The 25,714-nt window shown below is 38.7% G+C and overlaps 1 protein-coding gene across 2 annotated transcripts in view; it reads left to right on the forward strand.

Moving 5' to 3' along the window:
- Positions 1–25,714, forward strand: part of LOC147388815 (zinc finger FYVE domain protein) — a 79,787-nt gene that overhangs the window by 14,931 nt on the left and 39,142 nt on the right. For both annotated transcript variants that reach the window (XM_086419114.1, XM_086419115.1), the window contains 6 exons: positions 2,541–2,635; positions 5,462–5,636; positions 5,987–6,411; positions 15,217–15,340; positions 15,576–15,674; positions 15,752–15,823. In XM_086419114.1, the coding sequence (XP_086275240.1) occupies positions 2,541–2,635; positions 5,462–5,636; positions 5,987–6,411; positions 15,217–15,340; positions 15,576–15,674; positions 15,752–15,823 (990 nt within the window). The remainder of the gene's footprint in view (positions 1–2,540; positions 2,636–5,461; positions 5,637–5,986; positions 6,412–15,216; positions 15,341–15,575; positions 15,675–15,751; positions 15,824–25,714) is intronic.

Below are 25,714 nucleotides of genomic sequence, written 5' to 3' on the forward strand. Positions count from 1 at the left end.
GTCCCCAACAAACTATGAAGGGTTATAGTCTTCGAAATATCTGAACTCTAGATGAAAAAGTTGTATAAACCAGCTCTGAAGGAGATCTAAAACAAAGCAAGGCTTAATCAGAAAAAACCCCAAACTAGAAAAAAAAAAAAAAAACTCCCACACATCCCTGGGAATGAGGAGCTGATTAAACGATGCCCCAATGTACTTAAACCGGGAAAATTTTGACAATGATTATTTTGCAGCTAATTAAGAGATCAAAACAAGTTGGAGGTGGAGATACCTACTTACAAGCAACAAAGAAAAGGCAAAACCTGAAGCGTATTTCCACCTTTCCTAAAGCACGGCTATTCCTATTTTTTGGGATTCCCCAACACAATCATTTCTGTTTTCCCAGATTCCCCAAAACATAGAATGGGTCATACTCCATGATATTCTTCCTATAGAGCTTAAGGCTATGGTCTGCCAACCCTTAAAAAGGGTGGAACCTGATTGGGAAAGCACCAATGAAGATTGAACACTAATGAAGTGAGACTAAACAACATGGGCACCACTACAATGAATAAACAAATGGTTAACTGATGAGGCGCAGGGGGTGGTGCATCGAAAGAAGAATGAGGGAAAAGCCAATATGGAGCCATTCAATTGTGGTGCCCATAATTTGAGTGATAATGGACTTGATGGAACAGCTGGGCCTAAGTTGAATCAACCTGGTGTTAACTTTACATTTATACTTGAGAGGATACGAAGGGTTTTTGGGTTGGAGGACCCACAATGGGTGGGACTTCCCACCCATGGGAATGTGTTGTAGTCTATGTTTGTTATTTTGTAAAATGTGAAGTTGTAAGGTCTTTGTTAGTTTCTAAGTGGGCTTTAAGTATGTTTGGAGTCCAAGGTGTTGGGGAATCGTCCGAAGTTTCTTTAATGGGATTTAGTTGGGGAAGGGTTTAAATATTTAATGATGTGGAGTCTGTGTAAAGACACCAAGGGGGGATCCGCTGGGCAGAACTCTTAGCCCATTTTATCATATATTTTGTAAGACTTGCTAGCTAAGGTTGATCTTTAAGCTCCCACTTTGGTTTGGGTTGATTGGTCTTGGGACAATCCCCTATCTTGCTTATAATTCGGCTTACTAGTGGGCCGTATCGATATATAAATGAATTTCTGATTTTTGGGTGTTCAATTCCTCCCCGAATTCGCCTCTTTCTCTGCGTTACCATCAGTTTGTGGTGCTTCCGTGGATTGGTGCTACATCATTAACAGACTCATCAATGGCTTTACAAAGAAAGCAAAAGTTCATAGAAATAATGCTTCTAGCAATGCTGTTACCCATTGTTAAGTATTTTTCCAGGCATGCAAATGAAACGAAGATGGTTACCTTAGATGGGACCCTCATGCTCCAATCACAAGGTAGCTAAATCCGACAGTGATAAGAGAAACAAGGAGTGAGAAAGATTTTACTGAGAAGGTTCCATTTCGACTACTAACCCACACCCTTTCAAAACAGAACTAAGTTTTCTTGGAGTCCTAGATAATAATTTGTTTTTGACTTTCTGAATAATTGGGTCCTGAAAGCCCTGGTGGTACAAAACCAACAATTGATGGTAGATCGAAATAGGACATAATGGAGGTTATTCATATTCATTCCAAAATGCTTGATAGAGAACCAATATTCTCAATTGTTCTTACTCCAAAAACCTTTCTTGTAGAGATGTTAGTGCTTAACCCTGAAATCGCCTCAAAACATCAAAAAGAGAACCCCTAAGAAATCATGCTTGAACATGAGAAGCTCCAACAAAAAGGGGGTATCATCGACAAATTGGACATGGGTGATCTTGTGGCTGCTTGCACTCATTTGGAATCCTTAAAGGTGACCCTCCTTCATAGCATTGGAAATCGTCCTCCCCAATGCTTGATCTACTCTAATGAATTTTTTTTCGTTAAATGTCTCTCTGTTTAAGTCCCTAGAGCTTCTAAAATACCTTACGGACAAGCTATTAACCAAAATGGAGAATGAAGTAGAAGAAATTTACGTATGAATCCACCTTCTCTACTTCAATCTGAACCCCATCTTACCTAGCAAGTAATCGATTAACCCCCTATTAATGTAATCATAAGTTTTACCATATTAATTTTCACTCAAACCTGGGATTCCCTTAGCGGATTTGAGAATTAATATGTTTGTTAGCAATCAAGAAACTATCCAATATCTGCCTACCCTTGGTAAAGGCCCATTGCTTTGGGGAAGTCATTGAAGGCATGCTCTCTTTAAGCCATGTCATAGCCTTTTTAGAAATAATCTTTTACACACAACCGAATACACTACAAGCCTCAATGTCAGAGATGTTCTTAACACATTGTTTTTTGGGGATTAGAGTTACAGCACTATAAGAACAAATATCCAATTATGCATCCTACTGTTTGTTTGTGTTGTACAATACATCATACCAGTAGCTTGCAGATATGCTGAATAAGATTGGATATCAATTAACTATGATATGCTTACTAAATACCATCTTTTGCATCTAATTTTGATGTCACTTTTTCTGTAGGTCTTGTTTGATGTGGTTCCAGGCATAAAATTTCAAGATGCTATTGAGTTAATTAGCATGCAGCCAATAGCTTCTACTGCGGCAGCTTGGAAGAGGTGCAAATGCGAATTTACTTCAAATTTCATGCCATTTCAAGCACTAATGTTTCTTTTTTAGGGCTGGTGGACTGAAAGCGCCTTAGCACATGTGAGGTGGGGTAGTGTAAGTGAGTCATATTAAGGCACACGCCTTGATTGCGCCATAGTGAAGCACATGGTGCACCAGCGCACGCCTCACTAAAACCTAAATAAAATAAACGCATTTTGTCTTAAATAAGACACCAATTTCAGATTTGATTGTATAATGTATATATTTTTTTGTTGATAAGTTTAAATTTATTGCCAAAGAAAGAAGGATGTACAAGGTAGTCGAGATGGCCAACCATAAAGAAGAAAAAAGGATATAACAATACAAAAGCTACCTGGAGCACGACAACTCCCACCTAAACACAAAATCTTCAAAAAATACACCTCTGAACTCAGCATAAAGATTACACCAAAAAAAAACAATAACCCAAGGATCGACAATCTGATATCCGAGCCCGAGCCCATTAAGGTTGAGATAGGTCCAATAGGGATATAGGGCTGGTCTAAGGTAGAGGCCTCCTCTTTAGGGCCAGGTTAGGGCTCAACCAAGACATCCCTAGTTGATGTTGTGTGGTAGTCGTGACAACACATGTTGTTGCTGGCCTGCTTATAGCTCTTCCTCCCTTGTTCTTCTTTCTCTCTAATTTTTCTGTTACTGCTGATGATTCTACTCCTTGAATTGTTGAATGCTATAAATTGTTTATAATACTCATATTTATACATGTTATAATTGTAAAATATCTTCAATCCATTTTTCACTGTTTAATTTTTTGATTTTTTAAGTGTGCTTTCACCCTTAAATACACTTAAAAGGGGTTCAATTGGTTTTTGCAAGATTTCCTTATAGATCTCCAAACAAGACCTATATCCACAAGTCCCCTGGTTTCTTCGGATGACCAGGGTTGACAAGTAGTTCGATTGGTTGATAAAAAAAAAAAAAAAAAAAACAGAAGAAGGCAGCGAGAGTAAGGTGTTTGCAATTATCGAATCAAAGAGTTTTGCAATTAAAAAGATGTGGGTAAAGAATGGTTTATTTGTATCTATAGAGGAAAGAAGAGAGGTTCAACAGTTCTAGTTCTTGGTTTCAGTGAGGTTCCATGGTTGCTACGATTTTTAAAGGGAGCCCTAATGAAAAGCCTCTTTGGATGAAAAGCTCAACTCAAGGGTGGGATGAAAATAGCAGACAGGTTCCAAATATGAAAGACCATACTTGAGAATTGCGGAAATTAGAAACACTAGGGGTAATCCATCATATTTACACCTTCTAGTCAAGAATTGTAAGGATGGAAATCTTTTCTTCAAATGTTGGTCTCAGTGGATGTGAGTCCAATTCAGCACCTTCACAAGGGGCTTTTAGGCAGTAGGAAAGGGGATTTAGTGGGTGTCGTTGGGCAAGTTGGGTTAAATACTATTAGAAGGGACTTTATTGGTAGAGTAAGGCTATTCGGCTGAATTCTGAGCTTGTGGATGTGGATAATTAGGAAAATCAAAGGCTTTATTGTCTTTGGTTAGTAATCTAGAGAAGAGGGAAGTGGGGATTGAATTGAGTAAAAAGGACTTTGGAGTCTGGAAGTTTCTAACCTTTTGTGAAGAATCATCGGAATGTATTCATTGGGAGGATGTGGGGATGGCTTTATTGTCTTTTTGTTGTTCCGGGGGAAAAATTACACAAATTAGTGCGAGGAGCTGTTTTCATGTCTACATCAAAATCCCAGCAGGAGTTGTCATGCAAGATGGGTGCAATCACTGTTCATTAAGTTTCAGTGAGGCTTAGAAGTTGGTGGGCTCTATCAAATTCAGTTTCAGAATTATGGTTGAAAGGGCAAACATGGGTATAGATCCTAGAGAAGGATATTTAGGAGTGTGTCTTGCTTTTGAGGAGGTAGGAAAGAATCCCAGATTCAGGCTGAGTTGGTGGGTTGTCTGACATGGATTGATAGCCAAGTAGATGCATTCACCTCATCGAGTGGTCTCTTGGAAATAAGAGGAAATTCTGTGATGGATGATAACCTTTGCATGGGTTGGGCATATGGAAGGGCCTGACCTGATAATCTTTGAAGACCGAGAATGGGGGATATTTGTGCAAAAGCATAGGCTGCTTTCTCATAGACTGGCCAGTCATTCAAAAGAGTTAATTGGATGCAGGTGGAGGATTTCCTTTTCATTGGGTGGGAATGATTCACAATTAGTCCTTATTACTTCAACCTTCTAAATGAGTGCAATAATGAAATTAAATAGAAGGTGTGGGTGAAGACTTTACCCGAGGTACAAACTTGGTAAGTTGGTAAAGTCTGTTGACCAGACCTAGGATCAAAACCACACCTTCGCTCTTATACCTATAAAAACATAATCTTTTCCCCATTTTTGGAGCAAAGAGACATTCAGTGGACATAGTTACATGTTTCTTCATAATAAACAAAATCAATTGTAATTTATTTATGTTAAATAAACCCCAAAATTTTGACTTGCATAAAATTTTCAGCAAGACAAAGGAATCTCTAATCTGCATGATTGTTTCTTTGGTTTGGGTATGCTTGGTAGTATTAGCCTGAAGTCTAGCTGTTTTTGCTCCTACCTGGCATATTTTTGAAGTGGATAATGCATTTATTTGGAGCATTATCCACACAGATTATTTGTTCGTCTGTGTCACTTTCGTCAGCTGGAATGAATATATGTAGCTCTAGCTCTTATGATCTTCTAATTCCATTCACACTAAGTCAAAGGATTTTTATTCTCTACCAGGTTCGTACAAATTTTATACACTGATAGTTGTATTTCATATATGTATCTTGGTAGGATGCAGGATATTGAACTTATGCACATGCGTTATGCTCTGGAATCTGCTGTTCTTGCTTTAGGAGGCATGGAAAAGAGTATGTTTGATGAAGATCAAAATCATCACTGTATGGCATTATATCATCTGAAAGACTTGCAGAACCATTTCGAGGCTATCAGCAATATTCCACGCAAGGTTAGTGGCTTACTATTTGCAGTCTCTAGAAGTGTTGTTATTTATACAGTTATACAGTGCCATTCTTCTTGTTAAGGTTATGCGATTTCCCACGATATTCATTCCTGAATAGAGCAAAGCCAAGTTGCATGACACTAGCATTTGAGCAAACCTTTGAAATACTTAGATGTACCAGGTTGAGAAGTGGAAGGCGTTGGTCTTGTATTATAATATGGAAGAATTTTAAATTTAGATTGATATCCTTTCACTTGCTCTCTCTCTCTCTCTCTCATCCATGATAAAAATATTCTTGGTGTGCTAGCCTGTGATTTATTGTCAATCAATCAACTAAATAGTGAACATACTTGCAGATATTTATGGTGAACATGGTTATCTCACTTTTACATATGGATGAAATCTCCCTGAATTTGACACAATGTGCCTCATCCGGCAGCTATTCTGAAGCGCAATGCACATCTACTTTGGAAAAAACTGATATCACTACATGGGAGGGGGGAAACAAAATGGTGATGTCTTTTACGGGGCTGCTACTTGAGATATTACATCACAATTTACCATCAGTTGGGTTTGATCAAGATCATATGTTGAACAGTTGTATAACTACTGAGGGAAGACAGGCTTTGGATTGGAGAATTTCTAATGCTAAACATTTCATTGAAGATTGGGAATGGCGTTTGTCTATTTTGCAGCGTCTTCTTCCATTATCTGAACGACAATGGAGTTGGAGGGAGGCCCTGACAATACTACGTGCTGCTCCCTCCAAATTGTTGAATTTGTGAGTTCAAATGCTCCTCTTAAACTTCCTACAATGAATATCTCTTTTCTCCAGTTTCTGATTTGTGATTTTTTTTTCCTCAATACTATTCTTATATAGAATGAACTAAATGATAGGTTTAGTGTTGTTGATATTGAAGGCCAATGTATTGAACTTTTTTTTTTTTTTTTTTCTGTTTGTTGGGCCATCTGGAAAGTGAGGAATAATCACATTTTCATTGGGAAGTAGCTAGAATCTATTGGTGTCAAAGTTCAAAGCAAAGGACACACATGCTTTGATACTAAGGATGATGTCATCAATCTTGTTCTCATAAAAAATTCTCTTATTCCACTCTTTCCACTTTCTAGATACCCCTGCAGACTTCAAACTGATCCATTCTCTGAAAGATCCTACAATGAGCAAATTTTTTTCAAAAGTACTCAATTTAAGATTTAATAAATTCCTGCTTGAGCTACTCAGGACTAGTCTCGCTTAGCTTCACTAGTAAGCAAGCCATTGATTCTTGAATAATGAATTAATGATTGGGGCTGTCCTTGTGTGAAAGGGGTGAGGAGTGTCTTGGCTTTTAATTGCTGCTAAAATCTTTCTCATTTGGTGCTTTGAATGAAGCAATGGATTCACCCATAAAAATGAGTGCAAATATTTGACTCTTAACGTGTAAATTAGAGGGTGATTGATAATTCCTCTCTCTGTTGTCAAAAGCTACGCCTATGCCCTGCTTTGCCTGCCTAGACCATCCAAGCCAAGCGCCTAGGCCTTACCCGCTTAAAGCGGGGTTTCAAAACCCGGGGTTAAAATGATAATTTTATGAAATAATTTTGTATAAATTGTGTTTTAAAGGGTATTTACGTAATTTTAAATATAAATGGTGTCTAAAATGTTTAGCTAATTTGTGAGGTGTCATAGATTAAAAAAACTAGTAGTGGCATGTGCAAACGCACATAAATTACAAACTTTAGGTTTTATGAATGATTAGAATTTCTTCAAAAAATCATTTTTTAAAATTTTAAATTGATAATCTTATATTTCCATCTTTTATCATTTAATATATTATAAAGGTCTTTGTGTAATTTAAAGTATTAACTAAGGCTACTTTAAAGATAACATAATAAAAGGATATTTCTATTATTTGAAAAATGTAAAAACTAACAAATGTGGTTATAGGGTCGTGGGATTGTAATTTTATTCATTTTGACAAAGATGACCTTGATAATAATAACTTAGATGTAAAGTTGGGGAGATTTGTTGTCTTCCAAATTTTGGCATGAACAAACACCTATTAAGCCTTATCTTATTATAACAATAAAGATGAGGGGCATCAAATTACTTCAAAATTTGCGGTTACATTGTTTTCATTTTTTTTACATATTAGCCGTGTTAACGTACAAGTTTGCTTAGTTATTGGAAACTTAGTATTATCTTGGTAATGACATTTACATTATTTTTTGCTCTTATTTGTATGGTCTTTACTACATATAAAAAATTGAAACAACAAATTTTTTTGTCGCTTAATCCCTACCTGGGGGCTTAGGCCCCAAGGGCGTCCACTGCTTAGGCCCCACTCAACGCTTTTAACAACCTTGGTTCCTCTATTGGCTTTATTCAAAGTAGAAGTCAATTGTGATTTTTCTATGAGGGAGAGATGGTCAACTGTCAAAATTTTGTTCAAAGCAGTGTCCATACAAAATGTGCCCTAACATTTGATGATAAGGTCAATACATAGTCTATATTAGGGGATAGATACATTTAAGCTGATTTACAGTTGCAATAAATTATTCCCTCCATATTCCTATATAAATGTTGGATAAGTAAGATTCTATGCTCTATAGATGATGTACTAATGGATGTCAAATTGAACGTTTGGTTTTAATGACAAACAAGTATGGGGTGGTGTATTATGGCGAACCCCATTGTTTTGTGTTGATCCAGTGAAGCATCAATAATGCATTCACAACTTACAAATATGATAACAATTCTATTTTGTGTCATGTTTGGAAAACTGTAAACACTTGAAGTTGTTAAGTAAACAATTAACATAGAAATAGTAATTTTTGTATGTAATGAATTTTTACTTAGCTCTAGTTAAGAACCCCTCAACTTTGCAAGCTCTGAGCTGTGGACTATTTAGAGGAGTAGCTTTAGGGGCTGAAGTGAGTGTCTTGGCTTTTCAGGTATTTCCAATTCTGATCTCATTGTTCAAGGCATAAAGTAACAATTGAAGATTAGAGAGAAAAAGTTATTAGATTGATTAGCCCTAATTAGGATATATAAGTATTACATAAGAGAAAGAAGTGAAAAGACTAAACTAACCCTACAGACTTATTTAACACTCCCCCTCAAGTTGGTGCGTGGATATCAACAATGTCCAACTTGGACAAGACATCTTCAAAGGAGGTTTTACTAACACCTTTAGTAAGAACATCAGCAAGTTGTTGAGAGGTAGGGACAAAGGGAGTACAAATCTGTCCAGAAACTATTTTTTCTCTAATGAAATGACGATCAACTTCTATGTGCTTCGTTTCTGTCATGCTGAACTGGATTTGCAGCTATGTTAATAGCTGATTTATTATCGCAATATAGTAAGAAGGGGACCGGCACAGGAAGACATAAATCAGCTAGTAAGATTTTGAGCCACAACAACTCACATATTCCAAGTGCCATGGCTCTGTATTCTGACTCAGCACTTGATCGAGAAACCACATCCTGCTTCTTACTACGCCAAGTTACCAAGTTACCACCAACTTTAGTACAATACCCAGAAGTAGACCGTCTATCAGTCACTGAACCAGCATAATCTGCATCTGTCCGTGCCTCAATGCGAAGATGACCATGATTGTTGAATAAAATACCTCGACCAGGACATCCCTTAAGGTATCTAATAATACGATAAACAACAGTAAGATGAGATGTTCGAGGCGAGTGCATAAACTGACTTACAACACTAATAGCATAGGCAATGTCGGGGCGAGTCATAGACAAGTAGATCAATTTTCCCACAAGACGCTGATATTGGCCAATATCGGACACACACTCCTCCTCAGAATCAGCCAACCTGTGATTCTGCTCAATAGGAGTATCAGCTGGATGAGATCCAAGCTGACCAGAGGCACTGAGTAAGTCAAGAACATACTTACGCTGAGAAATAAATATACCAGACTGGGACCGGACAACCTCAATACCCAGAAAATAGCGAAGATGTCCAAGGTCCTTAATCTCAAATTGACGTCCTAAGTAAGTTTTGACCTCGGTAAGGCCATCGGCATCATCTCCAGTAAGAACAATATCATCCACATACACAATCAGAGCAACAGTTTTGCCTCGGGAGTGACGCAAGAACAATGTATGATTAGCAGAACTCTGATGGAAACCAAACTGATGCATGGCCTTAGTGAAGTGCTCAGACCAAGCACGAGAAGACTGCTTCAGACCATAAAGAGATCGGCAAAGACGACAAACATGTGCAGGAGAAGCAGAAGAAAGAAACCCAGGAGGTTGGACCATATAGACTTCTTCTTGAAGATCACCATTGAGAAAAGCATTCTTGACATCTAACTGAAAAAGAGGCCATCCTCGGATAACAACAACAGAAAGGAGAACGCGAATGGTGGTCATCTTGGCAACCGGAGCAAAAGTTTCCTGATAATCAATCCCATAAGTTTGAGCATAACCTTTGGCCACCAGACGGGCCTTATAACGAGCAATGGAACCATCCGGATTATGCTTAAGCGTGAATACCCAACGACAACCCACAGCTTTCCTTCCAGATGGAAGATGCACAATTTCCCAAGTTTGAGTCTTTTCAAGAGCAGTCAACTCATCAATCATAGCTGCGCGCCACTCAGGATGAGCAATAGCATCTGCAATAGTGTAGGAAGAGAAACAGCAGAAACAGAAGCAAGAAAATTCCGATAGGAGGGTGATAGTGCAGAGTCAGATATATAATTTGAAATGGGATAAGTACAAGTGCGCTTACCCTTACGAGTGGCAATAGGACGATCAACACAGGGAACAGATAGAGGCGGAGCTGGAGGCGAGCTGGTCGGACATAGAAGTGATGGTAGTATCACGTGGACGTCGAGTGTAAACCTGCAATGGAGGAGAGGACGAACTGACGGGGGGTGGAGAGGGAGGAACAGGCAGGGGAAGGGGAAATAAAGAAGGAAAATGATCATCAGGTGAATCTAGAGGAAACCACTCAGATTGAATGCCAACGGGCCCATTATAGTAAGGAGTATGCTCAAAAAAAGAAACATCGCGAGAAATGAAACGTCGTCGAGAAGGAGGATGGTAACAACGGTATCCTTTCTGGGTAGAGGAATAACCCAAAAAGATACATTTGACGGCCTTAGGGTCAAGTTTAGAACGATTTTGATCAAGAATTTGAACAAAACAGACACACCCAAAAACATGCGGAGGAAGTGGAAACACGGGACGATCTGGAGAGAGCTTAGAGAGGGGTGTGACAAACTGAAGAACACTGGAGGGGGTCCAATTAATAAGGTAAACAGTAGTAAGAACTGCATCAGCCCAATAGGATTGGGGCACGTTCATGCCAATCGAAATGGCACGGGCTAACTCTAGAATATGGCGATTTTTTCTTTCTGATCGGCCGTTTTGCTGAGAGGTTTTAACATTGGACATTTGATGCTTAATGCCAGACTCGAAACAAAGTTTCAAGACCTCACTATAAGTGTACTCAGTACCATGATCAGAACGGAAGGTCTTGATGGTACGACCAAATTGGGTTTGAACCATAGCAAAAAATTGCTTAAAGATCCCATAAACCTCACTCTTGTGTTTCATAAGATAAACCCAAGTGGTACGACTGTGATCATCAATGAACAAGACAAAATAGCGAAAACCAAGAGTGGATATGACGGGGGAAGGACCCCACACATCAGAATGAATTAAGTCAAACATAGCAGGTGTAGTAGGATTCATACTAATAGGATAAGAAGAACGCACATGTTTAGCTAATTGACAAGTTTCACAAGAAAAATCAAGCACATTGTTATTATTAAATAAATTAGGGAACATGTGTTTCAAATATCCAAAAGAAATATGGCCGAAGCGTAAATGCCAACGCATTACAAGAGCCTTATTAGATTGACTACTAATACTACTAAGCTGAAGAACAGAATGGGTGCTAGGGGAATCGGGAACATCCAAGAGATACAATCCATTCACTTCACGTCCAGTGCCAATCGTCCTCTTCGACTCCAGATCCTGAAAGGCACAATGAGAAGAATAAAAGGTTACACTACAGTTCAAATTTTTGGTAAGACTACTAACGGATACCAGGTTAGTAGTAAGTTGAGGAACATGTAGTGTGTTAGTTAAGGATAAAGAGGATGTAACAGGTAAAAGACCTTGACCAGCTATGGAAGACAAAGAACCATCAGCTAGGCGAACCTTGCGATGACCAGAGCAAACACTATAGGTTTGAAATAGGGAGGACATACCGGTCATGTTATCTGAGGCACCAGAATCAATGATCCATGGTGAGGAAGTGGTGGAAACACTGTGTGCAGATGCAAAGGTACCTGAGTGAGCAAAGGTAGAAACCGGTTGAGATGAAGTCTCTATCTGATTGAAGAATTTTCTGAACTTGTCAAGCTCGGCTTGGGATAGAGATACCGAGTCTGATGAGGATGTAGTAACTGAAAGAGGTGTTGAATCAGTAGTCGACTGAGAAACTATATGAGCTGAGGATCGTTGAGACTGTTTACGTTGTTGATTAGGATGACCATGAAGTGCATAACATCGAGCCTTCACATGACCTAACTTGCCACAATGATCACACTTATGTCGTTGACGAGTAGGCATAGACCCACTGGGGGGTTGTGTAGAAGATAAGCGAGTAAACATAGCAGAATGATCCCCTGAAGAATGAGGTAGGACAGCTGCACGACGACTCTCATCCGCTAAGCATATGAATAAGAAGTCTGTAGCGACGCAAAAGGATCCATACCCAATAAATGAACTCGCTCATACTCAAATTCGTCCCGGAGACCTGCTAGAAACTGAAAAACCCGATTCTTATCCATAATTGACGAATATAATATCTCATCAAGGGGGTCCTTCCAAGCATAGGATGAGGAATAGAAAGTCAGCTATTCTCACCGAGCACGTAGTTGTGAGATATAAGTGGTAACTGAAGAGTCTCTTTGGGAAAGACGAGAAATCTCACGCTCCAAATTGAAGATTCTGACATTATTCTGACGTTGTGAGTAAATACTCTTTGCGGAATCCCATATCTGTTTTGCTGTAGAGGAAAACATAAAACCAGCCGCAATGTGTGGTTGCATAGAAGTAACCAACCAAGAACGGACCATAGAATCATTAACAAACCAATGGGAGTAAGAACTGTCAGTCTGTGCAGGTTGTTTGTTTGTCCCAGTGAGGTAGCCGATTTTCCCTTTTCCACCAATGAACATTTCAACTGATCTTGCACAAAGGAGATAATTAGGACCATCTAATTTTACGGTAGTGATCTGAATACCTGGAAAATCGTTGAGTTAGAGGGAAGACCACCCGATCCATTACTATTACCAGTGATTGAGGAAGAAGACGTCTCGGAAGCCATCAAAGATTAGATGTGCTTTAGTTTGAAAAAGAAACTGATCGCAAGCACCCTAAAGGTGGCAATACACGATCGTAAGAGGCGTGGAAGATGATTAAACACTGTTGTATGTGACCCAAACAACCATCAAATCAATGGTAGGACACCAAGGAGTGGTTCTGCCGTTGTCGTAGGCCTCAACTAGTGGTCCAGGTGCTGTTATGTGCCCCAGAACTTCCCAAACAGCAACCTGCTGTTGATGTTCCCCACTAAGGATGGCCTGACAGCCACAAAAAACTAGCAACTGTCATTGCTGCAGCCTCTTAAACAGCACCTGCTGTTACCGCAGCTCAATAACCAGCCAACTGCTGTTGTCGCAGCCCACCAGACATGCACCTGCTGTTGCCGCAGCCCACTAAACAGCCAACTGCTGTTGCTGCAACCCAAGAAACAGCATCTGGAGTGATCGCAGCCTCCCGAGAATAAATCTGCAATGATCGCAGCCTCCAAAATAAGGTCTGCTGTGATCGTAAACCACAAACTGCACCTCTGCAGTGATTGTAGGTGTTTGCAGCCTCCAACACAGGGTCTGCTGTGATCGTGAGACCCAACTGCACCTCTGCAGTTGCTGTGGAAGTTAAACAGCATTGCTGCTGCTGTCGTGGAAGTCAAACAGCACTTCTACTGCTGTCGTGGAAATCAAACAGCACTGCTGCTGCTATCGTGGAAGCCAAACAACACTTCTGCTGCTGTCGTGAATGACAAACAGCACCTCTGCTGTTATCGTTGATGACAAACCAACACTATACTATCATGCTGTTGTTATTGTTAACTCCAAACAACAACCTTGCTGATAGAACAGCCTGATCACAGGCTTCAAACAGATCTAGAACCCCTATCGCATGATGCGATTAGGTGTAGAGTGGAGGAAAACCCCCGTAGGGGTGATGGGGATTGAAGACGAGAAGTGTGGAGGTGATTTAAGAAGGAGGAAGATGATGAAGGTGTAGCAGACGAAGCAGTAGTTGAGATCGAGAGAGCCTTGCTCTGATACCAAATTGAAGATTAGAGAGAAAAAGTTATTAGATTGATTAGCCCTAATTAGGCTATATAAGTATTACATAAGAGAAAGAAGTGAAAAGACTAAACTAACCCTACAGACTTATTTAACAGTAACATTGATTGATTCTGAATTATACCATCAAGGGAACAACTCCTCCACGCCCTGCCAAACTCCCCCTTTATTTCTAGAAGATTGATGAGGACCCTACAACCCTATGTATTGCCTTGGTATCTTGTTGGAATGGGACATCTTGAATATGGTGGGCCCGGGTACAGAACAAGTCTTTGTACCAAGGAAGAAACTGGAGTATAATTTACTTAATTGATAAATTAATCTTCTTAGTTTAGACTGTAGTTTTCATATATATATATGATCAAATTGTTGGAATGTAATGTGCACACCAAAATGGTTCTATGTTTGTTCTCAAGAAGCTTTGAGCTTGAGGGGGAGAGAAAATCAAATATTTATGTTTGTATATATGTGATGCATGGACAAGTTTGTTTTTTGTTGTAATTTCTCATTAGATGTATAATGTATTCTTCCGTTATAATTACGTCTAATGGTTTTTTGTATAAAAAGGCCCTAACTACACTAAAAGAAGTAGGCAACGTCAAGCCTACGTGCGCCACTATCAATTCAATAGGCCCTGACTGTGCTACACTTGCTATAAGGCCTACCATACTGGGCTTCAGAGCCGTAGCTTATCTCTAATCCTTCTTCTCCTGAGCCCCTATGACAGAACTAAGGAAATGAAATGGAGAGAGCCACTTTAGTGTCTTTAACAAAACCTTTTAAAAGCCCGTTTATGAAGCCTAGAACAAACCTTAGAGCCCGCTTAGGTCCTTAGGAAGACTGAACTAGAGAGCGGGCCTTGAACAGCTGAACGTCCAAACCAGCAATCGTAGGAGCATGTGCTCACTAGTTGTTTTAAATGATCTCTCAGCTCAGAAAGGAGTGGCAATGTATAAACTTCATTACTGATCCAGGAGAACTACCTTTAGGAACGGAGGCAAGGTAGCCATGCAGGGTCGACCAAATCTTTCCATCTCCATCTACTTAGTAGTCAACCCACTTTCATGCCCTTCATGAGACAGACCGGATAAACTTCCTATTTACTCATCAGATGTATAATGTATTCTCCAGGTATAGTCATGTATAATGGTTTTTGGTTATTATACAGTTGCATGCAAAGAGCGAAGTTTGATATCGGAGAAGAGGCTGTACATCGATTTTCCTTACCTCCCGAAGATAAAGCAACTCTTGAACTTGCTGAATGGGTTGATAGTACTTTTAGAAGAGTATCGGTACTTTTCAAACTGGCTATCCTATTCATATTTGATTTATGCTTTAGTAGGACCATGTTTTCATATTTCATTAGACATCATATTTCATGGCATTATTTTGTGCAAATGTCAGTCATTAGCCATCATCTAAACTTATCTTTAGCCACGAGTCTTGTAGGATTCATATATTTAAATTTTCATGCCCAAATGGTTTTCATGGAATTGGGACTAAGTTTTTCTTGCATTTCCTTTCCAGGTGGAAGATTCAGTATCTCGTGTTGCACATGGAACTTCTAATGCTGTACATGAATTAGATTTTGCATCATTACGTTCCCAATTGGGCCCATTACCTGCAGTAGGTGTTCTCACTATGTTTATTTATTGGGGTGGGGGTTCCATAATTGTATGCTGACATGCAGATTCTCTTGGCAGATTCTTCTCTGCATTGATGTTGCTGCAACTTCTGCAAGGTCTGTGGATATGTCGAAACAGCTTTTAGACCAGGCAAGAATAATTCTTACCCAATTAGTCAACTCATCCTGACCTTAACTGAATCCGGTAATTTATTTTCTCATGTACTTTCAGACCAAGTCTCAATAGCACTGAGATTTCTAAGTTCTCATCAAGGTATTGGTTTTTGTGTCTACTTCGGTCAGTTTGGAAATTGAAATATGTCGTCTAAGTATTTCGATCAGTGTAAAAATCAATACAATTTTCATGAAAATTATGGAAATATTGAGAAAAAATTCATTGGAAATATAGGAAAGGATAAAATAGACAAGAAAACATACTCATAAGTCATTAAATCACAATACGTAACCATATTTAGTGTGTAAATGAAGATCATCAGCATTCCACTACATGTTTGAACAAGTGTTTTAGAGTCCAATTCGCAAAGAAAAAAAAAGGATATTCTACATGGAAATGGGAATACTTATGTCACATTAACTACTAATTTCTTAATATGTAAGTTATTTGCTTAAATGGAAAATTATTTAAGTATTACTACATTCACGCATTATTATACATTTTTATTTTTTTATTTTTAAGTATGTATGAATCAATTACTAATATATCCAGCTAATTATATGCATAGCTTTTATCAACGTGCTAATATGCATACATTATGAAAAAGCATACGGTGATTTAACATCTCCCCTCCTTTCTATCAAAGTTAGATATATACCCGTGTTTTCAAACTGTCTACATGCATCTATTACACAGGCCTCATTGACCTTTACAAAAAGGGAAAAAAAACACAAAGATTTAGAACCACCCCTCCTCCCCCTCCCCCCTCTTTTATTGATATTGGATATATACCCTTGTTTTATTTTTTCAAATTGACGAAACATGCTTCTTTTGTCCCCGATTTTCGAAGACTAATACTAATACTCATAAGAAAAGAGTTAGACTAGCCTAACTTATCTTAGTAAGGGTCTTTGAGTTCACATGGGTTCCCACAATCACGATCCAACACCACGATCCTTGATCTAGATTTCATGGAAAATCTCCTATTAAAAACAAAAAAAAAATCATAAAATGTCTGTTTTGGGCTTGAGACAAGGTGTTGAAAATGGATGGCTACCGAACTCCCAAATTTAAAATTAAAGTTCTACGGTGAAAAATAAATTTTTCTAATTTTTTTTTCCTTTCAAAGTTCTCACAATTTTTTCCTCTATATGATGTAGTATCATGTTTTTGGATGCCACAAGGTGATGCGGTCAAGAAACTTTACTTAGTAAGGAAAGTGTTTATCAATGAAAAATGACTTAAGAACCCTCACCTTCCATATCAATTCAACTTACTTTTTGGGGAAATAGTCAATGATTTAGCATTCTCCCACCCTACCCCACCGATTTCAATCAATGGTAGAGATACCCTTGTGTGTTGCATGCCTTGCAGGGACCCCATTGAACTTAATTTTTTTTTTTTTTTCTGATGATTTAACCCCTGACGTATTGATCGATATTAGAGATAATCCCTGTGTTTTTTCAAATTGACAACATGCATTCATTGGCCTCAATCTTCCCAGATTAATGAAAACTAAGTTAAGGTTAAGGTTCCTTACCTTCAACCGCTATTCATTTTCAAGAAACATAGTAATAAAGTTCTGATTCGGTAATTCTTCGCAGGGGATCCAATTTGGTTAATTCAAAGAAATTTTCATAAAAAAATTGGTTAAAGTATTGAGGGGGGGGGGGGGGGGGGGGGGGGGTATAAAAATGATCTTTCAGAGATTCTTGCCAAAATCCATCATCTTCAAATCCCTAAAATTCTTTTCTTATTCTTGAGATTTTAGTGTTAAAGAAAATAAAATTTTGAAATATTAAACCTAAGCCAAGTTTTTTTTTACAAGTCTAAGATCTATTGTTTGGTGGGAATTTTCTGTCATTCTAATGGCGATTATTGGCCAATCATTGGTTATTGTGACAAGTCCAACATTTTCATAGAAGGAAACCAAGATTATCAGTCGACCACCATAAGCACTTAGCCCCCATTGGCCAAAAATCCTGGCTTCACCCCTGCATCAAATAAAGGGGTACTCCGATACCTAACTAATCGTAATTCATTTCTACTACTAAATGAACACTATGTGTAAATTTGTAATTCCTCAATGTGATTTGTTAGAGTTCTTTATGTTCTTATTTTATTTTATGTAATGGTGGGCCCACAACTTAAGATATGTTTAAGTGGGCCCCACATACTTTTAAGTTCTTATATAAGGTTGAGGAGAGGCCGAATCCTACTAAGTTTGACTCTCTCTCCCATCTTTTCCCTTTCTTTTTTCTTCTCCATCTTTTTTGTCCTTGGTTTAGTGCTCTTCACTTGGTATCAAAGCATCTTTTTTTTCACTCTTTTTTTATCCTTTTTATATCTTATTAAACCTTTTTTTTTTTTTTTTCTATAGTTAAAAAGTGCTTCAATCCATTGTGGTGTTACAAGATAGACCCTAGATGTGTATCTAGGGCTTTAGGTTGTGATTAGTTGTGAATGTGTTTTGGGGCTGCTTGATCCTTTTTTACATCCTTTCAGGCAGTTTTGCTCAAGATTGATCGTGTTTAGGTCATTTTTTGGCCGAAATTGGGTTTTTGATTATCCGTAAATTGTTGAGTGGTTGTGCCTCCTACTCTTGTCGCCCCTCTTTTAGGTGGCTTTTACTCATTTTTTTCTTTCGTTGTTTGCTTGATCTCCTCCATGGCTGCTCCAATGGATGATCGTATCTCTGCAAGTCATGATCCAACTAAATAGATTACCTCGGTCAAGTTGAATGGGAATAACTATCATTCTTGGTCACACGCTATAAAGGTATTTTTGCGTGTCAAGAAGAAAATGTAGTATTTAGTTGAAGATCCACCCGCTGAGGATTCGAAAAATTGTGAATATTGGTGGAGTGAGAACTCGTTGGTCATGACATGGCTATGGCTGAGTATGGAACCTTATGTGGCCTCTTAATACCGCTAAGAAGATTTGGAACTCTTAATGTTCAACTTCTTAATACCGCTAAGAAGATTTGGAACTCTCTTGCAGACATGTATTCTCAAGAGAGTGATGTTTCTTGGATTTTTAAGTTATTTTAGCGTATGTTCACTACCAAATAGGGAGATAAACCCTTGAATGAGCATTATAGCAACTTGAATGTGGGAAGAGATTATGATATATCAGCCTCTGAGCACCAACTTGGAAGTTCAACGTTGTCAACGTGAAGAATTCCATATAGCTTTGCTCTTTTCCAACCTCAATTCTGAATATATTGTCTTCAAGGATCAAATTTTTGTCTATACTGCAGTGAATGCATACTCCCATCTCCAGTGAGCTTCTCTTACTCATCCCACTACCTCATCTCTTAAGGAGTCTTCAGCCTTGGTTTCTAGGTGATACTTGTGGTGGCCATGGTAACACTCGTGGTGGCACACGTCATGGTAGTTCTGGCTGTGGTATCAATTGTTCCAATTGGAAGTGCAATTTCTGTGGTAATTCTGGGCATATTGAGGATTAATGTTGGGATAAATGGGGACGCCCTGGTTATGCTTAACAAGTGTCGGTTGATATATCGGAACATCTCCTATAGCTTGATCGTTGACTCATCTTTTTGACCACTTGTCGCTATATCTATCAAGCCTTGGTTCTCTTGCCTTTCCACGATACCGTTATAACAGATAAATTTTCTGTATCTCAGGATTTCAGCCAGGCATTCCAAACATTTTGCCAGCTGTCGGTTTGGAGGATCCCATCGATGTGGCTTTGTGTGGGCCAAATTATTCAAGTATTTGATCGCACGTGCTGTACACAAATTAACAATTTTATTTGCCGATTTGAATTTTGAATCTAAGGAAAACTTCTGTGCACATTATCTTCAGTGATAGGTGTCTTTACCAGGCCTGCTTTGATATCTCCCGGAACCTTCTTCTCCAGCTGGTTTTCAGATTCCGATAGAACCAAAGAAGGAGATAGGCTAGATTCCGTTGATCGTTTGGATTCCAAGTTCATAAACTCTTTTTCTTTTATAATTACTCCCACTGTTATTTTCCTTTTTTCCTCAAATCTCTCTGTTTTCTAATTCCACCACTGCTCTGAACTTGAAGCCACCATAGAAAAGGTCTAGACTCCTGAGAACCTTCCATGGTAGAAAGCCCACCTTGAGTCTGGCATAAGTGAGATCCTCAATCCAACTTGTTCTGTAATCTACCTCCAGCAATCCCCCCAATTGATTCCCAATTAATTTGAAGGCATATTCATCCCACAAGGGAAATGGAATTCCCACCACCCTAACCCAAGTTCCTGATTTTCTCTAACTTGGATTCAACTTATTAACTCTGCGAACCAACCCATCAATTTTACACTAATCTTTTTTATCATCACCTCTTTGAGATTTCTGATTACTGAAGTTTCTGCTCTATCGTCCAACAAAAGAATTTCCTATTCTGAGATGAGCAGTTTTCTGTCAAAGGAACCTTCAATTTTCAATTCAAATTTACAGTATTTCGTGAACTCCAGCAAATCGAAGTCTTCCGAGATTGTTTCGCAAGCTATTGCCCACCTCCATCTCCCAAAACCCTTACTAGTGCTTTGAACCTTATTTTCTTATTCCACTTTACTATTCGATTTCTCCTTTGTGGTAATGAAATTATCCTTAGGATTTTCATAATCTCCTTTCTTCTCATTGCCGACCTTCAAAGGTTTAAAAATCTCTCTATCTCTTTTAACCACATCTATCCACTTTGAATCTAGCTTTGATAAAGTAGGCACTTTCCTCTCCATTCCAGTCATACTCTACTCTTCTTCCAAAAGGTGGTTGATCAACAATCTGACTTCTCTCCACCCATTGCCCCCTTTACCCTCCGGGAAAAACACTGATCTAGTTTTAACTTTGTCTAAGAATCTTTGGATTTTCAGAAACCTACCACCCCTATTTTCATCTCTCGCTGCCACCAGAGTGCTACGTTCAAAAGAAAACTTGTCTCTGTAGGCCTTGCCGTGACTTCCAGCTTCATCCAAGGCCTTGCTCAACTAGGAACCTTCAGCCTCTTAACAAACTCAGCCATGGTTCTCCTCTTCTACCTGTTTCCTTTACCTTCAGCCCTTTGCAACTCTTCCCCCAACACCTTTTGAATTCGAATCTCTTAGCTTCTATCTGCAAGCCTCACCTTCCCTTCCTCATCGCTTTTTCTTGTCTCATTCAAGTTTACTCTTCTATTTGAACTATCTAGCTAAATAATTAAAGATTATCTGGAGAAAGTATTGATTCCCAATTGGATTTGGAAACTGATCATCTCGAATTGGTCTAGGAGGTCCATTAGGATTGTAATATTTGTACTTTTTCAGCTTGAAAATCATGGTAGGCTTTCTTGCTTCTTTTGTGTGTGTGTGTGTGTGTTTAAGGTTACCAAGTTGCATAAAGACAACAAATAAAGGGATTCTTGTCATTTAAAAGCAAATGCTTTTTGTGAAGGGAGAAGTTGTAACTTTGTTGAAAAAGAAAAGTTTGGAGGGAGTTGTTTGAACTTTAGGGGAATATTTGTAAATAGTACTCGGGTTTGAGGTCTGCCTAGTAAAAAAATCCCACAAATCTTTTACAATATTGTGATATAATTTACTGTATAATGTTCATACACATCTTATAGTTAACCTTTTTTCACTGAGATACAAACTTCCCGAGAACAACAAAACTACAAAATCTCTCAAGATTATCACATCCACAATGACTCCTATGCTCATATTACACCTAGAAAGGAAACACCATTTATTATTAATTTGCTGCTGTCAAAAATGCACTAGCCATGGAAGAAGCTTCTTGATTAGTAGAATCAAGTGAAATGAATGGGATGTATATGCTAATTGAAAGGAAACATGTTTTGAATGTTATGAATTTGTTATTCTTAATGTCCTATTTTTGTAGTTTCTTATTTCAGTTTATATATTCATGCCATTAAACCATAGAGTAATGCTTAATCCAGAGCCTGTTTGGAAGCAGAGAGTTGGGGGGTTGTGACTCTCCAACTCTTCATAACTCTCATTTTTTTAGTACAACTCTACCTATAACCTGGAGTTATGACTTCTTATTAAGAGTTGATAACTCACTCTAGAGCCTGATATGTGGATCACATCATATCATCCAAGCATCTCTAGTATACTGATAAGAACCCAAATCCTATTTTTGTCAAGCTTCTTTTATTCTCCAAATAATTAATAGTGTAATCATAATAGTGGTCCATGGATCTGCACCAACTGATCTTAGAATGTAAATTACATTCATAGGAATATAAGCCGAAACATCTCCTGATTGAGTCTCATCTATTGGTAAAGCTGTCCCACTTCCTTTACCTAAATGGGAACTTGATTTAGCGGCTCTTCCGAAGGGTGTGAACGCAAATGAAAAGCATCTCCTAGATAAGCGCCACGGTTGGATATGTATTTCATAGCATTTACTATTTGGCAATAATGACATTGTCACACCAGCCCATTTTGGATTGATAGTGGGGGTGGGGGGGTTGGGTTGTAATGGTCAAGTCAAATAGTTCTCTTTAGTATATTACTACCATTGGAATACAAATCATTCCCAACATCTTCCAGGAAAATAGTACAAGTAAAACAAGCAAGCACCAAGCCTACTGACAGATCTACACCTTCTAGTCTGAGTAGAGTCTAAATTGACAAAGTATTGGCATTGAAGTTCTCTGCAGCTCGAAGGTGAATTTTCACATGCAACCAAAAAACTAGAGTTATAATTAACTCTCAGTGTTAAGCTTCAGAAGATGAACTTTAGAGAGTGCAATTTCATAAGTTGGACTCTGTGAACCAAGTAGATCACTAATGTTTTTCCATTCTGAAGTTGAAAATGCTGGATGCTTATAAAAAAAACAATAAAAAGGCTCGAGTTACTTGTAGCATCTTAGAACAATTGAGTCCTGGAGTTTTTAAAATCTTATTTTTTACTATTTGAATTCTACTATTCAAATTAAATTTTATTCTATCAGATATGCACATTACACCATTTTCCATTTCTTGGGGAATTTGGAAGGAGCGAAATAGTAGAATGTTGAGGGGAAGGCGAGATCCTTTGAAGACACCTTTACCTCTGTCTTGTCTTTTCTTTTGGTGTAAAGTCTTCAAAGAGCCAATATGGGTTTTCTTTGAGGATTTTATTGTATTGGGAAATAGTTGTTAGTAGGCTAATTCTATTTTGTCTGTGTAAGGGCATTTATGTCCATTCACTATTTATTATTATAAATATCTGCCAAGCTCTTAATTAGAGACTTAGACAATTCTAAAATTCTTCTTGGTATCAGAGCCATTAGAATCCAATGCCCCCTCCTTTGGTTCCCCTTCGATCTCTTTCCTCCTCCTTTTCTCTTCTTCTCTCCTCCATTCTATAGAAAAATCAACTAATCTAAAGTAGCTTCGTTAAGTAGTCTCTCCTTCAGGGGTTTTTTTTTTCCTTCCTTTTTGCTAGGGCTTTGATTACATGATGCGATAATTCTCTGCACTGTGTTTCATGCCCTATTTTTTTTCATCGTTTGCCTTTGGTTGGACTGTTGGATCCCTTTTTTGCCTGCGATAGCAGCATTGCAGTCTTTGGAGGCTTGCAACAGCACCTAAGGTGCCTTTGGAGATCTGCGACAGTGGTTGCAAAACCTGTTTGTGATCTGCGACAACAAAAAGATCTTGCTTGGTAGCTTACGATAGCAAGAAGGTCTTACTTGGAAGCCTGCGACAGCAGCAGTTACCACTGGGGTGCTGTTTAGCAACCTGCGACAACAAGAGAGGTTCTTTCAGAGGCCTACATACCTTGTGATAGCAACTATAGTGCTGTCTGTGATCTGCGACGACAACAATTACCACTGGGGTGTTGTTTAGCAACCTGAGACAGCAAGAGAGGTTTTTTTGGAGACCTACAGACCTTGCGACAACAACTATAGTGCTGTTTGTGATCTACAATGACAACAACGACAACTTGGGTGCTGTTTAGCAACCTGCGACAGCAAGAAAACCTTTTTGGAAGGCTTACAGAACTTGTGAGAGCAACATAGTGTTGTTTGTGATCTGTGACAATAACAACGACAACTTGGGTGCTACCTGGAAGCTTACGACAACAACAAGGGCTTAAGATAGCCATAGAACCCCTGCAATAGCAACTTGCTGTCTTCACAGTCCTGTTACAACACCTCGACAGCATCATTCTTGTGTGGTTGCTTTGATTTGCGGTAGCAAAGCCTGTTACTTAGGTGACCTTCCTTAATTTCGACTGTATGAGATTTCCCTTCAATCCACAAGTACCTATACTTCTTGTTCAGAGTAAGTCATGACATCTACTCAAGATATAAATGACTCCCACACTGCTCTTGGGGCAAATTCTTCTGCTCAACGAAGTACCACCGCTTTGTTAGATGGTCGTAATTTTTAGTTCTTGTCTCGGCTGTTCAACTTTATTTGAGTAGTAGAGGTAAATCTAGTTGGTTATTAGGCACCATCCCTAAGTCACCTCTCATTGATCCCAAATTTGAACAATGGGAAATTGATAACTATACCATTTTTGGATAGTTATTTAACTCTATGGAGCAACGCATCTATACTATATTCATGTACCATGAGACTGTCTTTTCTTTGTGGTCAGTCCTCACTTAGACATATGTGCATGCTATGAATGACTTGAGGATTTATGAGCTTTATCGGGATATTGCCCAAGCTACCCAAGACACTCAGAGTGCGGCGGAGTACTTTGGATTCCTTCAGTCCCGTTGGGAAGAGCTCTTGCACTATGAGTCTATAATTGAGTTGTCTGCAGAGGCAACTGTGTATGTGGTTAAGCAGATTGTTCGACATTAGACATACTAGTTCCTCATGGGTCTATGTTTTAAGTTTGAAGTACTTCAGATACAGATCCTTAACACCACTCCTTTTATTATCTTTATTTGAGACATTTGCGACCATTGATAGTGATGAGCGTCATCACTGTGTAATTTCTTTTCAGACTCAGGCCCTGGGATTATCTCTGCCTTAGCTACAGATTAGATGACTCTCGCAGCCAATTCAAATTTCTTTGGCTCTCGTACTCAAGGACATGGAAGTCGAGTTTGTGGAGGCCGTAGACGTGGTAAAGGGAGTTGCCTTACTTGCAGCCATTGTGAGAAGGTTGGACATGAGAAGACCCGCTACTTTCAACTCTATCTCTACCTTTTGAGATCTTCTGTGGGACAACCTTCTCCCCGTGCCGTTACTGTGGAGTCTGCATAAGTTTCTCAAGCTTCCCTTGGCACTATCAATTTGCAACACCTCCAGACTTAAATTACTGCTATTGTACGGGATCAGATCCATGCTCACACTCCCTCATCCTTGGTTGTTGCGTCAGTTATTACACTCCTAGGTACATCTTCTGCACTTCGTGCTATTCAGTCTGGCTTTCCTCCTCTAACATGGGTAATTGATTCTAGTGCCTTTAATCACATGACTGGTGAGTTTAGTCATTTTACATCCTCTATCTTCCCTACTACTCATAGGGAAGTTTGTCTTGCTGATGGGTCTCTTACACCTATCCATAGCAAGGGTACTATCTCATTATTCCCTAATTTTTCTCTTGACTCTGTGCTTCTTGTTCCTCACCTATCTCTTAACCTTTTATTTATGAGTAGCATTACCAAATCTTTAAATTGTTTAGTAATTTTTTTTCTACTCGTTGTATTTTTCAAGACTTGGCTTCGAGGAGAATTTTTGACAAGGGGTATGAGAAAGATGGATTGTACGTGTTTGGATCTCAACCAACTGCGGTTCTGGCTTCTGTGCTTCTATCTTCTGGGAATCATATACTTTTTCTTCTCAATCTTTAGATTTATGGCATGCTCGCTTAGGACATGCCAATTTTTAGCACTTATGTTCTTTATTTCCTACTCTAAAAACTTC

The sequence above is a fragment of the Akebia trifoliata genome, chromosome 12, assembly GCF_017979445.1.
Source record: "Akebia trifoliata isolate Shusen 1 chromosome 12, ASM1797944v1, whole genome shotgun sequence".
Classification (NCBI taxonomy): domain Eukaryota; kingdom Viridiplantae; phylum Streptophyta; class Magnoliopsida; order Ranunculales; family Lardizabalaceae; genus Akebia; species Akebia trifoliata.